Source organism: Salvelinus sp. IW2-2015, linkage group LG21 (genome assembly GCF_002910315.2).
Source record: "Salvelinus sp. IW2-2015 linkage group LG21, ASM291031v2, whole genome shotgun sequence".
NCBI lineage: Eukaryota > Metazoa > Chordata > Actinopteri > Salmoniformes > Salmonidae > Salvelinus > Salvelinus sp. IW2-2015.
The window spans coordinates 5092448-5108179 of NC_036861.1; the positions used below are offsets into that span (position 1 = coordinate 5092448).

Genomic DNA, 15732 nt, shown 5'->3' on the forward strand with positions numbered 1-15732 from the left:
AGATATTAGGTTAATGAACCCTACATAGTCGTATTGCTTATACTGTTACAAGTTTGAAAACAGAGGACTTGTCATTCTGGTCGTGACAATTCAAGGTCCTCAAAGCACTTCTGTGACGTCCATCTTTGTCCCCTGGAACCTAATAGGTGACACACTGCTGGAATCAGAGTAGGAATAACCACACCACTGATTAACTGCATGACTCCAATGAAAATAGCCCAATCTATAAATCTGTTTTCATTCTTTTTTTAAAGAGGAGAGAAAAAAAAGAAGAGAAATTGTGTCCTTGTTTTCCGAAACAGTGGTGACCTGATTTCGCCCAGCTGTCTGGCAGGTGGGACCATTATCCAGCGCTCTTATCAGCTGACTGGATCAGATGGACGGGGATGAGGGAATCTCTTCCACGCCATCCCTCCAGGCAGGGATACACAGGTCATAGGTCATCTGGATTTGTTGTGTTGTCCGTCCCTCTTTCTGGCTAAACCACTGTTACTATAGTCTTACACAACAATTCTGGATTGTAGCCGATGCATAATGCTGCCTCGACCATATGCACTACTCATCCCAGGGCAGCAAAGTAGTATCCTCAAATGTATGATTGCAGTCACATTAATTTCACAGAGTATGTCATGTAAGAACGGACGAATCACGGGGCATAAGGTTGGACGATTGACAAAATGTGCTTCACTAATACTGAACACACACAGAATGGAACTGTCTCTACTTTCTATGTACTGAGGAGATTCTATTGACTCTCTCACGTGTGTGTGTTCCACAATGTACTGACCTCGCACATGAACAAATACGAGAACACCCTTTGTCTCTGCAACGGTTCTATTCGACTCACACTCATCGTTCCCAGTGCACATTGCCCACGTTGAATTTGTAATTTCATAGATAACATTTGTATTCTTTACTTTGCCGACTTGCATGGACAAAGGTTAATAGTTTGCAATAGAAGTCCAATGGCCAGAGAGCTTTCTCTGCCCCTCAATAATGTGGCAGATTTAACCCCAGAAAACCTAAAATGCCCCCCCCCCCAAAAAAATTATACTCACCAAACAACGTTTAAAATCACTCGGATCATTGGCTCAAACTGAAAAAAGCGGGGTGGATATCAAGGCCCTACTTTGGTTTGACAACAAAAGGTTGCGCAACACTCGTCAAAACGCCAACAAGGCTGAACACATTTACCAAAGGAGGTTCGGGGGAGAAGTGGGCTCTCCTTCTTAAAGGGGACAAGCCATCCGTGTGCCATGCGGTGGAGGATATTTAACTACAAAGCAATTAATTTCACAGATCTGAGGAGATATACATGCACCCCCCCCCCCCCCCCCCCACCCCCCCATCAGGAGCCAAACCCATGTGGCGCATGTAGCGTCGAAGCCGCTCTATAGTTAAAGCTTTTTCAAAGCCGAACACAACACAGAGGAACAGGAAGGATGTGAAATATCTACTTTAAAGCATCGGAATCTCAGAGATCACACTCCTTGGGGCTGGGATCCCCCATTTCAAAGTTGCCAGAGAGCAGAAGATGGAGACAAGGCTTAGCTGAAAACGTCTCTTGGACGAGACTTCACACTCCATCTAAATCTTTCTTGAAGCAGTATAAGACAAGACGGCRCTCGTCGTCCCTTTAGAAGACGATTAATCAAAGTGTTTTTTTTGAAAAGCAGAACATCAAGGCCAACATGAAAGCATCCACAAATTAAGAATTTATAGAAGTTGAGAAGAAAAAAAAACTTGGCTCTGAAATATATTTTTAAAACATTGAAAATCGTCTAATGGAAAATCCTCTCGCAATTTGATTAAATTGTCCRGCTGAAAATACATTTCGATAGAAACTATAAAAAGTGGTTTCAAAATGCTTATTTTAGGTTTTTGTTTAATTTCTTATGTGAGTCCAAATCTCATGTAAATTGGTACCYTCAAATACTAGGCATCTAACTGTTGATAGTCACCTCAATAAAACATTTCRAATGGACAATAAAAGTCTGTTCCAGACCAGTCTGCCTCTCCGATATCATTGTCTTGCCTACAAGTCAATGACATATGAGCTTTACCCTTCCTCCTAACCATTGTGAACACTCGCCCAGTAAGCAATTCAACATTTTCCTGCATCAGTTATGTCATAAATGCCCAATATGGGTCCCACTTAGCGGGTAGCTATTCCCTCCGCATGCGGATTGACGTGGCATATCCACATTGCCTGGTGTTAACTTTTGCCAGAGAGCGGTAACTAGGCAACGGGGCCCACTTTCACGATACATACGAGGTTCACTCTCTGTGTGTCGATCGCTATATTTGGGCGGTCCATAAAACCTATTTCCCAGATAAAGGCTTTGGGAGAGTCAACAGAACACGCGTTCCTTCCTTGGTGTTGGCTGCTGGGTGATTAATGGCGGCAGAAGCTTGCCTGTTTTCTGTCTAATTATAGTGAGAGCAGCTGCTGGATTTGACCCTCCCCTCTTTCCCTCTCATCTCCCCCACTCCCCAGCATTCCCCCACACACCTTTCACATTCTTTTTTTTTTTTTTTACTGGGACAGCGAAGGACCCTGGAATGTGAGCACTAGTATTTTGCCCCCCCCCCACTCACCCGCCACCCGCCCCTTTACACCCCCCTATCCCCCGCCCCTTTACACCCCCCACACTAGCTCACTTCAAGGCAGCCGTATAACACACAGTGGCCCCCCCACAGGATTTCCAAAAGCCCCAGGCGAGATCTTTTAAATCGCTGACGTGGCAGGCGGAGGCCCAGACCATTGTGGATGTGCAACATGTTCAGCCACGACCGGCAGCCATTTGTCATGCAGGGCTGTTGGGTGACCTTTTGAACAGAGTTTGGATTTAGACAACCTCCAGACGAGCCTAGGCTATCCTAGTTAGCCTAGGCAGTCGTTTTGACACAGCTATCACTTCTAAAATGCACATGGCAAACACAACCTTGAACAACCTCGGGGCCTTACAAACAAGCATGCAAATGTTAGTGGCACTTGTTGTTAGCGATTCGTTGCGATTCGTAGCCATGAGGAGATGGTAGAAGCAGCACAGTAAGGGACTGAAAGAACGTTGGCCATCCGACGCGTCCGTCCTTTCAGACAAGCCTGGTCTAAAAATACAGGGTGAATGTTTTAGGGGAGTTTGTGGGAGACGCTCATATGACCTCCAGAGACAAACATTGACATGGCAACGGTTAAAAATAAGTTACTATAAAAGTGTTAAAAGGGAGGATACAGTATGCTGCTCTGTTTGGAATTGTTCCAGATTAACTAGGCCTAATACTGTAGGCTACATGGAATGACGAACACCCTCAAAGTTATTTTGAAATCGTTTTGAGGAATAGCTTTGGCTTTTAGTTTGATATTACATTTGTGTCATTCAAAACCAAATCGTGGATGTAAAATACATGTAGTTATATTTCTCCAAAACAGCCACTATTCCCTAGGTTTCATTCAATTGAATGTGGGCCATAGTAGTCGTGCTTTTTATTAATGTTGTTATTTGATCATTCCCTCAGGATCTATGTTGAAAGCTGTGTGGTACAAAGCAAAAAGTTTYGGCTTCTGAGGCTATTTTAATACAGAGGTAGGTAACATTCGTTCAACAAACCTGTCTTGGAAAGTTCACTTGATGCAAATTCCACATGGCCGACCTTGTGCGCACACTCCTTGTGTGTTTATTATCATACGGTCTTCCAACTTCATCTACTGTTTCCTTCACATGAACCGTCATGTATTTTGGAGTCAGGAAGAGTAGAGAAGGCTGATGAGGGGGGGGGGCAGCTGAGCAAACAAACGGAGAGAGAGGGGCGAAAAAAGGCTTAAATTCTTTCTGAGTGTGCCCCGTAATTTGAGCAAACCTATTCATCTCGGACGACTGGCTGCTTTTTCGCCCTCGGGTGTCGAGTTTCGGTGGCAGACGAAAAGGAATGAGCTGGCTCGGCTGGAATTCGAAGCAGAGCTGAGCGCCAGCCAGCGTTGCAGATGAGCTGGCACCAATGTAACAGAAAGCCCGGGTCAGGTACACACCATCTGCTCCCCTCCCTAGACATCAAACGAACCAACGTTGATCCGCACAAAATGGAACCTGACAAATCGGCTGCGGCCAAGTCTGTGTAGGTCTACTGTGAAATAGCTACAGTGCACATTGGGTGTCAGTCATAATTTTATTACATAAGCCTAAAGTGCTCGCCACAACATTGGGGGGAAAGCGAGAATGTACAAACTAAGTGCAAATAATGTTTTGGAATGTAAGCCTACTCATTATCGGTGAATGAAGGGTTTCCGTTTACTGACCAATACAATGTTATTCTACAAAAACCACAGTGGGCTAATGTTTGARTTATGTTGAATTTGCTAAGTCTCTTAAAAATGACATTAATTGAAAGTAGAGCTGCAACGTGGGGCCATGTAGGGCTATATCTAGGCCCATTTCCTTCCAAAATAGAGCTTGCTAGCATGTAGTCTATAAAACCCAGAAATTAGTTTACCTGTGGTTCATTCAGCCATCCCTATGGAGAAAGAATATGGTTTTAGGATATACGCAGAAAATAAAAGGGCTGAGGTTAACACAGGCTTAAGAGATCTTATACATTTTGTTCAATGAGATATCAGTCATTTAACTTGACCTTTATGAAAGAAAATGTATAATATAAATGGTTCAAAAATTACAAAGTGAAGTTAGCTGATTAAGATCATCTCATAGAACAAAACGTACAAGATCTACTAAACCTGTGTTTACCACAGACCTTATTTTTGGCGTTTATCCAAAAACACTACAAAAATGCCATTCATTTCCCTAATGGCTTTGTCCAACAAACCATGGCAGAGTTAGTGCCTATAAAAGGACAGAATTACTATTGCTCTCTATACCAACCTTGGACCGTGTTGTCATCAAACTGGGTCAGTAAAGGGTTAAGTCTGGATTTGGCCACTCCCCTGAATGGTGGGTGAATGCAAGGCGAGGCTCAGGCGCAGAAAAACACAAGCCTCCCATTCATCTCGTCACCGTGTGATCAACCTTGAACAGTGGAAGGCGTGTTATTGCACCGGAGGTCCCGAGCAGGCAGCAGCAGAGACGAGAGGGGGACAGGGGGGGGGGGCGGACGGTGACTCAGGAATTCCACTGAGGCGTGCACATGACCAAGCACCTCTTTTATGCCCTCTTGTGTGGAGGATGATATTCTTGAGGACTACAATGCAGCCATTGACTCAACGGTGTTCTGATGGCGAATCATGTCAAACGCCCATGTGTGTTTTGTTCATGTGTGCACTGTAGCCTATAGAGGGGATGYTTGTATATTCATTTTCAGATAGTTGCCAATAAACAATGAATCCAGAGGGGAAATGAACAAAAATAGGCATCTACAAATAATGCATTGTTTGTCGTTTATMCTGTTGGGTTACTAGGGAGATATCTAGGTTATCACCGAATTAAATATGTATGCAGTCAGCATTGGCTACGGCTTGCAGATAAATAAGAGATTATCTCCAAAACTGGTTTACCTGGCTCGAATGGAAGAATCCCTCTCTCACACACAGTGCACACTACATGTTTGCTTCTACAGTAGCCTCAACGATTGCATTCAAACTATTTCTCCGAGGCAAAATTATAAATCACATTCATACTTCTTGACAAGCATGCGGCGTTGAGTTGTGGGAAAAGCCAATACGGCCAATCAAAGTACTGCGCTCACAAGTAGTCACACGATATAATCACTCATGACGTCACATCTTTACTGTTTGCTTTGTATTAGGGTGTGGATGCAATGTGTCAGTGCCAATGCCCCTGGGGGCGAAGTGACAAGAGAATAGATTTGAAAGAGATTTAACTGAATATTGTGCAGATCTTATTGATCTCCATGACTTCCGTATATTTTAGCTCCATTGCTAGCCTAACTACCTTCGAACATGAAACGAAACAACTCGCTCAAATTAAAAACTGACTTACCAAGAAATGTATATTAGAGGATGTTTCAATTGTGCAGAATCACTCTAGAAATCAACATCCCCAATAAACTGTGCTGTGGAATAACCTTAGTGAACTGATTAAATGAACATTTAAGTCATTTTGGGTTAACTGTACCTGAACTTATAGCATGAGAAACTAAGAATACTTTTGTCTTCACCAGCAATAGGAGACATGCAGTAGATTTGACTAACTTAGTGGCCATTATGTACAATGGCCTCAGTTGCTGTAAGCAAAGCAATCACGAGTATTAAAACCATCTGAGGAATTTTTTATGCTGGCATATATTCAACTGTATGTTTACTGCTGTATTGAAAATCTCCTCACTTCTTGTCCTCCCTCTACTCCCTCGCTTTCCCCCCCCCCAATCCTCCCTGGGTCCCATTTTGTTCTTGTCAAAGGTATTGCATCACAGCCCATGAGTGATTCATAATCGGGACATTACTCTCTCTCCCTATGGCTTCACTCATTACTAATTGCAGGGAAATAAGCAAACCAGACACTAGTTATTATTACAAGGTCAGAAATTGTATTTGGCAAGTTTTTTTTTTTTTAAACAAGTGCATACAAGTACAGCTAGAAGCAATTCAGTTTGCCAAGTGCTCGTAGAGTCATATTAGTTAGTCACATTCTATGTTTAACAGGGACTGCCACCAGAACTAAAAAAAAGTACATCGATAGGACATCGAAAAAAAGAGGGGGAGGAGGAAAGTAGTCTGTTATGATGAGTACATACCTTTATCTTCAAAAAAATATATAGAAACACAATGTATTGAAAAACAAAAACAAAATAATCAAAAAAAAATTATACAGCCATGTTTACGAAGCATACAACTTCCCTTGTGTCCAATATGTACACGTCCATCAGTTTCTTTTGGATGGTATGCATGGTACGAGGATTTATATTCATTTGTAATGGTGTACATGTTGGTTTTTGTTTGTTGTTGTGGTAGTTAAAAAAAAAAAAAAATGCTGGTAAAATCAAGGGTCTCTCTCCTTTTTTACTTTCACGTCCCCTGCTAAGATGGTGGCTATTTCACCCTGCATGAAGGCCCATGGTACGTTGGAGCCCACCAATGGGCATTTCTCCCCGCTGGGGCAGTACACCTCTCCCGTGGCTCCCTGCTGTTTGATACTCTCCCGAGAGCAAGGGAAGCAGAACTTGTGTGAGGGCACCGATGGGCACTGGACAAAGTGTGTGTCCTCCAGCCTCTCGTGGCACAGGGTGCAGCACAGTGGCACGCTGCCCGGCACCGACGAGTCTGGAATGCTCTGCGGCAGCGCCCCGTGAGGGTCCATGCCCTGCGAGTGGGCCGTGGCCACCACCTCCCTCTGGGTCAGCCGCCGCTGGCCTGCAGAGGACGGGGACAGTGGGCTCCCGCTGTTGCGCCGACCCGCTGCCGTGGTGGAGTGCACCTGGTTGGCATCCTTGGGCGAGCCAGTGTTGCCGGCATTGTCGGCGGCGAGGATGAGTGCTGCCATGGGCGACTGGCCGTTCTGTGCCGTCGCCGCCTCCGGTGGGGTGGTGCGACTGTGAGGGGAGATGGTGGAGGGTGGAGCGGCAGAGAAGCCTGGCAGGGAGGCCGGGGGCATCTTGAGGACCTCTGAGGGAGACGGCAACCACGGCTGGCCCTCGCCGCCGTTCATCTTGGGGGCGGAGCCGTCGCCATCCGGCTCAGGGGAGGCTTTCCTCTTCATGCTCCGCGGGTGCTTCCCTCGGTCTGTTGGAGAAGGAGGAAGGGGGGGGGGGTGGAAAGAGGAGTTAACGTTTAACAAACACTCCAACCTCCACAGCAGCAACTGTGCATGCACTGTAAATTAATGAAAATAAAACTTAGAGGAATGTATGTTATTTAATATGTAAAACTAAACGTGCAGAGGAAAAACAAGTGGTATATTCGGTAGCCTGCTGGGGATCAGACTAGAGGAAATGTAAACATGCATAAACAAACATTCATCTGAAAACCCACGTCAACACAGTGGCAAAGTAGCTGACTAAGAACACTGCCAGATCCTTGTTTTAGTCTTCTAAATGAATGCATTCATGTGTGGAAAAAAATCCACAATCCTACCTGGTTTCGAAGAAGTTGCACTTGACTCATATCCCATAACGCGCTGCATCGCCGCGTGGTCTTTCTTGAACCTGCTGTCGAATGTGTGGAGAGCCATCAAATCCCTCACTGTTTTGCCRTTGCCCATCCACTCCTCCGCCCGCTTGTGGCTCTCCGACATGTCCGACATGCTATCCGGTCTATGCTTGTCTTTCATATCCTCCCCGCGCTTGCCGTGGTCGCCTTGACCAGGAACATTCAATGGGCCCGGCATACCCATNCTTCCAACTTCATCTACTGTTTCCTTCACAGGAACCATCATGTATTTTGGAGTCAGGAAGAGTAGAGAAGGCTGATTGGGGGGGGGGCAGCTGAGCAAACAAAGGGAGCGAGAGAGGGGGGAAAAGCCTTAAATTCTTTCTGAGTGTGCCCCGTAATTTGAGCAAACCTATTCATCTCGGACGACTGGCTGCTTTTTCGCCCTCGGGTGTCGAGTTTCGGTGGCAGACGAAAAGGAATGAGCTGGCTCGGCTGGAATTCGAAGCAGAGCTGAGCGCCAGCCAGCGTTGCAGATGAGCTGGCACCAATGTAACAGAAAGCCCGGGTCAGGTACACACCATCTGCTCCCCTCCCTAGACATCAAACGAACCAACGTTGATCCGCACAAAATGGAACCTGACAAATCGGCTGCGGCCAAGTCTGTGTAGGTCTACTGTGAAATAGCTACAGTGCACATTGGGTGTCAGTCATAATTTTATTACATAAGCCTAAAGTGCTCGCCACAACATTGGGGGGAAAGCGAGAATGTACAAACTAAGTGCAAATAATGTTTTGGAATGTAAGCCTACTCATTATCGGTGAATGAAGGGTTTCCGTTTACTGACCAATACAATGTTATTCTACAAAAACCACAGTGGGCTAATGTTTGARTTATGTTGAATTTGCTAAGTCTCTTAAAAATGACATTAATTGAAAGTAGAGCTGCAACGTGGGGCCATGTAGGGCTATATCTAGGCCCATTTCCTTCCAAAATAGAGCTTGCTAGCATGTAGTCTATAAAACCCAGAAATTAGTTTACCTGTGGTTCATTCAGCCATCCCTATGGAGAAAGAATATGGTTTTAGGATATACGCAGAAAATAAAAGGGCTGAGGTTAACACAGGCTTAAGAGATCTTATACATTTTGTTCAATGAGATATCAGTCATTTAACTTGACCTTTATGAAAGAAAATGTATAATATAAATGGTTCAAAAATTACAAAGTGAAGTTAGCTGATTAAGATCATCTCATAGAACAAAACGTACAAGATCTACTAAACCTGTGTTTACCACAGACCTTATTTTTGGCGTTTATCCAAAAACACTACAAAAATGCCATTCATTTCCCTAATGGCTTTGTCCAACAAACCATGGCAGAGTTAGTGCCTATAAAAGGACAGAATTACTATTGCTCTCTATACCAACCTTGGACCGTGTTGTCATCAAACTGGGTCAGTAAAGGGTTAAGTCTGGATTTGGCCACTCCCCTGAATGGTGGGTGAATGCAAGGCGAGGCTCAGGCGCAGAAAAACACAAGCCTCCCATTCATCTCGTCACCGTGTGATCAACCTTGAACAGTGGAAGGCGTGTTATTGCACCGGAGGTCCCGAGCAGGCAGCAGCAGAGACGAGAGGGGGACAGGGGGGGGGGGCGGACGGTGACTCAGGAATTCCACTGAGGCGTGCACATGACCAAGCACCTCTTTTATGCCCTCTTGTGTGGAGGATGATATTCTTGAGGACTACAATGCAGCCATTGACTCAACGGTGTTCTGATGGCGAATCATGTCAAACGCCCATGTGTGTTTTGTTCATGTGTGCACTGTAGCCTATAGAGGGGATGYTTGTATATTCATTTTCAGATAGTTGCCAATAAACAATGAATCCAGAGGGGAAATGAACAAAAATAGGCATCTACAAATAATGCATTGTTTGTCGTTTATMCTGTTGGGTTACTAGGGAGATATCTAGGTTATCACCGAATTAAATATGTATGCAGTCAGCATTGGCTACGGCTTGCAGATAAATAAGAGATTATCTCCAAAACTGGTTTACCTGGCTCGAATGGAAGAATCCCTCTCTCACACACAGTGCACACTACATGTTTGCTTCTACAGTAGCCTCAACGATTGCATTCAAACTATTTCTCCGAGGCAAAATTATAAATCACATTCATACTTCTTGACAAGCATGCGGCGTTGAGTTGTGGGAAAAGCCAATACGGCCAATCAAAGTACTGCGCTCACAAGTAGTCACACGATATAATCACTCATGACGTCACATCTTTACTGTTTGCTTTGTATTAGGGTGTGGATGCAATGTGTCAGTGCCAATGCCCCTGGGGGCGAAGTGACAAGAGAATAGATTTGAAAGAGATTTAACTGAATATTGTGCAGATCTTATTGATCTCCATGACTTCCGTATATTTTAGCTCCATTGCTAGCCTAACTACCTTCGAACATGAAACGAAACAACTCGCTCAAATTAAAAACTGACTTACCAAGAAATGTATATTAGAGGATGTTTCAATTGTGCAGAATCACTCTAGAAATCAACATCCCCAATAAACTGTGCTGTGGAATAACCTTAGTGAACTGATTAAATGAACATTTAAGTCATTTTGGGTTAACTGTACCTGAACTTATAGCATGAGAAACTAAGAATACTTTTGTCTTCACCAGCAATAGGAGACATGCAGTAGATTTGACTAACTTAGTGGCCATTATGTACAATGGCCTCAGTTGCTGTAAGCAAAGCAATCACGAGTATTAAAACCATCTGAGGAATTTTTTATGCTGGCATATATTCAACTGTATGTTTACTGCTGTATTGAAAATCTCCTCACTTCTTGTCCTCCCTCTACTCCCTCGCTTTCCCCCCCCCCAATCCTCCCTGGGTCCCATTTTGTTCTTGTCAAAGGTATTGCATCACAGCCCATGAGTGATTCATAATCGGGACATTACTCTCTCTCCCTATGGCTTCACTCATTACTAATTGCAGGGAAATAAGCAAACCAGACACTAGTTATTATTACAAGGTCAGAAATTGTATTTGGCAAGTTTTTTTTTTTTTAAACAAGTGCATACAAGTACAGCTAGAAGCAATTCAGTTTGCCAAGTGCTCGTAGAGTCATATTAGTTAGTCACATTCTATGTTTAACAGGGACTGCCACCAGAACTAAAAAAAAGTACATCGATAGGACATCGAAAAAAAGAGGGGGAGGAGGAAAGTAGTCTGTTATGATGAGTACATACCTTTATCTTCAAAAAAATATATAGAAACACAATGTATTGAAAAACAAAAACAAAATAATCAAAAAAAAATTATACAGCCATGTTTACGAAGCATACAACTTCCCTTGTGTCCAATATGTACACGTCCATCAGTTTCTTTTGGATGGTATGCATGGTACGAGGATTTATATTCATTTGTAATGGTGTACATGTTGGTTTTTGTTTGTTGTTGTGGTAGTTAAAAAAAAAAAAAAATGCTGGTAAAATCAAGGGTCTCTCTCCTTTTTTACTTTCACGTCCCCTGCTAAGATGGTGGCTATTTCACCCTGCATGAAGGCCCATGGTACGTTGGAGCCCACCAATGGGCATTTCTCCCCGCTGGGGCAGTACACCTCTCCCGTGGCTCCCTGCTGTTTGATACTCTCCCGAGAGCAAGGGAAGCAGAACTTGTGTGAGGGCACCGATGGGCACTGGACAAAGTGTGTGTCCTCCAGCCTCTCGTGGCACAGGGTGCAGCACAGTGGCACGCTGCCCGGCACCGACGAGTCTGGAATGCTCTGCGGCAGCGCCCCGTGAGGGTCCATGCCCTGCGAGTGGGCCGTGGCCACCACCTCCCTCTGGGTCAGCCGCCGCTGGCCTGCAGAGGACGGGGACAGTGGGCTCCCGCTGTTGCGCCGACCCGCTGCCGTGGTGGAGTGCACCTGGTTGGCATCCTTGGGCGAGCCAGTGTTGCCGGCATTGTCGGCGGCGAGGATGAGTGCTGCCATGGGCGACTGGCCGTTCTGTGCCGTCGCCGCCTCCGGTGGGGTGGTGCGACTGTGAGGGGAGATGGTGGAGGGTGGAGCGGCAGAGAAGCCTGGCAGGGAGGCCGGGGGCATCTTGAGGACCTCTGAGGGAGACGGCAACCACGGCTGGCCCTCGCCGCCGTTCATCTTGGGGGCGGAGCCGTCGCCATCCGGCTCAGGGGAGGCTTTCCTCTTCATGCTCCGCGGGTGCTTCCCTCGGTCTGTTGGAGAAGGAGGAAGGGGGGGGGGGTGGAAAGAGGAGTTAACGTTTAACAAACACTCCAACCTCCACAGCAGCAACTGTGCATGCACTGTAAATTAATGAAAATAAAACTTAGAGGAATGTATGTTATTTAATATGTAAAACTAAACGTGCAGAGGAAAAACAAGTGGTATATTCGGTAGCCTGCTGGGGATCAGACTAGAGGAAATGTAAACATGCATAAACAAACATTCATCTGAAAACCCACGTCAACACAGTGGCAAAGTAGCTGACTAAGAACACTGCCAGATCCTTGTTTTAGTCTTCTAAATGAATGCATTCATGTGTGGAAAAAAATCCACAATCCTACCTGGTTTCGAAGAAGTTGCACTTGACTCATATCCCATAACGCGCTGCATCGCCGCGTGGTCTTTCTTGAACCTGCTGTCGAATGTGTGGAGAGCCATCAAATCCCTCACTGTTTTGCCRTTGCCCATCCACTCCTCCGCCCGCTTGTGGCTCTCCGACATGTCCGACATGCTATCCGGTCTATGCTTGTCTTTCATATCCTCCCCGCGCTTGCCGTGGTCGCCTTGACCAGGAACATTCAATGGGCCCGGCATACCCATRTGAGCGGGCCGACCATTGAGTGCGTGTKCTGGACCCATGTTTCCGTTTACTAAAGGCACCAAATTGGGAGGAACCGTGCTAGTCCTGCGAGGGTTGGGGCTCTGGCGGTTCAGCTCCGGCGGGTCGTCGGGTTTAGGAAATCCATTTGGCACAGGGATGCCGTTAACTTGCCTCCCCGGTTGGTACTCCGGTCCCAACCTTGGCGGTCGGTCAGAGAGGGGATAGCGATCCAGAGGCTGAGGCGGACGCGAGCCGGGGTCTCCAGCCGAATGGTTGTGGGACTGAATTTCCTTCCCCGAGTGCTGAGGTTTGCCTGGCCCCGGWGATCTCCCGTCCTGGAAGCCATGAGCCCTCTTCAGCTGTCGGGCAGTCTCAATTACAAACTCAATCCGGTCGGCTCCCTCGTAGTTGACACATCCCCTGCAAACAGGTTCGGTAAAATCCCAGATCATCGCCCATGGCATGCGGGGCAAATCACACAAATAACACGACTGCCTCCTCGAAGCAGCTACAGCCGCGGACGACATAGTTTTCGAAAAAGTGGATACCAAATTCTCCAAACCTCCCTGGGATTCGTTTTATTCTGTAGAAAAAAAATGAATCGCAAATAATTGTGTATTTTCCCTCTAGCCAAACAGCCTTAAAACAGCCAAGTTACATTGAGAAGTTCATTGCAGTTGTGTACTTTACTACGGKGCGCCTCAATCTATCTCGCACTACAACTCACAGCTCAAYCTCAATGTAGGGCGGTGACGTCACCGACGACACACCACAAGTGCTTCCAGCAGCTCCAATTCTATTTACTTGATTCTTAGACAGCCCCTCCAGCGCATGCTCACCTTTTTCTCTCTTTATCTGTWGGCCCTACCACTTGTGCAATGAGTTAAACTGCCAGCAAGCCCTGAAGATAAACTGGTTGGACGCAGTTGAGCCCTGCTGATAAAATTATTTATTTCACGTCAAGGTTAATTGTATCAAAACTGTTGATGATAGGCTTCTGCTTACTGAGAATCGATATCCAAAGAATTCAAAGCAACATCTACAATTATTGCGGCTCCTAAATTGTCTCACGAATGTATAATGCCTTTGCATGCAACTCAACAAGTGGCGTTACCTATCTTGCTCCTTTAGGTAGGTAGGCTATGCATGCTCTCCCGGACTGGCACTAGAGCCCTATTTAGCAAATCCTCATTCCAGTCACACTGCCAGCACAACGTCACGAGGCGGATAGCTTTCACCCAACCATACAATTCGACTCTGTTACTATGGCAGATTTTACCCTCCTTCCTTCGTCCTTTTAAAATGGGATAGCCTCTTTCCAATTCATAGTTTACGAGTTCAGCTTTGCACACTCGGGACTTGTTTAGACAAAAAAAAAATCATAATACAACTATTCTAATTTTACGTCAATGTTTATCATTTTACAAATAGCCGCGATTAACTGTTTAGGCTACTTTGTCAATCGCTTCCTACATGCGCCCCTTATTCTATGCAACAATATCACATAACGAGGTAGTTGGTACATTGTTGCAGTCATACTGTGGCGCGTACCTGCAACGTTGTTGCAATTCGACATGAGAATATAGCCCCTAACCACCGTTTGATAGCGACGTCTAAATATTGGACAAAGTTCAGCATGACTAACGTACACCAATCAACCCCTCGTGATTCAGTAAACTCGACAACTCACAGCCTGTCTGACTGGCGAACACGGAAACCCCCAGATCAAAGTCACAAACCGAGACAACGTTTGCACTTTTGTCAATTACTGCTCCCTCAATTCTTAATACGTCTGGGGGCTATTCGTGTGGATGGTTCATTTACTTTGATAATCATTTAGAAATAGCCTAAATGTCACTCCGGTCTGGTCTTGTTAGACTGTGAGGAAGGTCTACAAAATAGCCTTAGGCCTACTAAATGTTTTTGTTATTGCATGAKCTGTGTGTGTAGCCTATATAGCGCACTGTAAGGTTTGACCAAAAAAATGATGTCCTCATTGCCGACCGAGGAATTCTCCGTCATTTGCTTTGTTAGGGTTAGCCACAACATTGTAACGTAGGTGGCTGTTGTGTGAGAGGCAATACCGCCGAGGAGACCTGCGGATACAAAGCATTTAAAAAAAAAAATTTGCAAGCATGTAGCCTACTATATGATGACGTTCCAAACAGGAAGTGGATTTTAGTCACGTACCCGCTTCTTACCTCGCCCARCCGTGGAAAAACAAACGACCCATCCTGGCTCGCTGCCAAAGATCACAGACGAGCGAGTCACAGCAAGCTAAAGCAGAATACGAAAGGAAATGGTTTCTGAAAGAAATCATGCTCTTTCTTAAAGAGACAGTCGCCCTAAATGTGATTTATAGTTTCATTTTTGGATACACCTATTTGTTTCTAATAGGKTAAACATGGAAAATGGCAACTATGTCATTGTATAGCAACAAGCTACAACATGTATGGTAGCAGCCTCAGATTTGTCCTGTAACACAGCCGCRGAAAACGTGTGYMGAGGCGGCATTTGCCACAGCACCTTTTAACCCCTTTTGATTTAATAAAATATATTGACGTAAAGCGTTAGAAAGAGGGGTGAAAATGTATGTTTTAAGACCGATTTGCGCACATTTGCTCTGTCCTTCACATCAGAGTGCTGCGTGCATTTGCACGCGGGCCGGGCACAACGTTCAAGGCATGCTCTCCACTTTCCTCCAGTATTTATATAGCAAGCGTCACTCCCGACAGACACAAACWAAAACTCTTACATAAATGTAGCAGCCTATACACCTAAAATTTTGCGATCTGACATGCTGTATTGCATGGAAACGAGACCA

General features: G+C 45.3%; 1 protein-coding gene across 1 annotated transcript; it reads right to left on the minus strand.

Moving 5' to 3' along the window:
- Positions 1-6475: 6475 nt before the first annotated feature.
- LOC111982339 (interferon regulatory factor 2-binding protein 2-B) lies at positions 6476-15191 on the minus strand. The gene is made up of 4 exons (XM_024013901.2): positions 12649-15191; positions 11559-12297; positions 8042-8391; positions 6476-7690 (listed from the first exon to the last, which is right to left on the minus strand). Exons 1-4 carry the CDS (start codon positions 13433-13435, stop codon positions 6951-6953), a joined length of 2616 nt encoding a protein of 871 aa, XP_023869669.1. The 5' UTR covers positions 13436-15191; the 3' UTR covers positions 6476-6950.
- Positions 15192-15732: the final 541 nt, after the last annotated feature.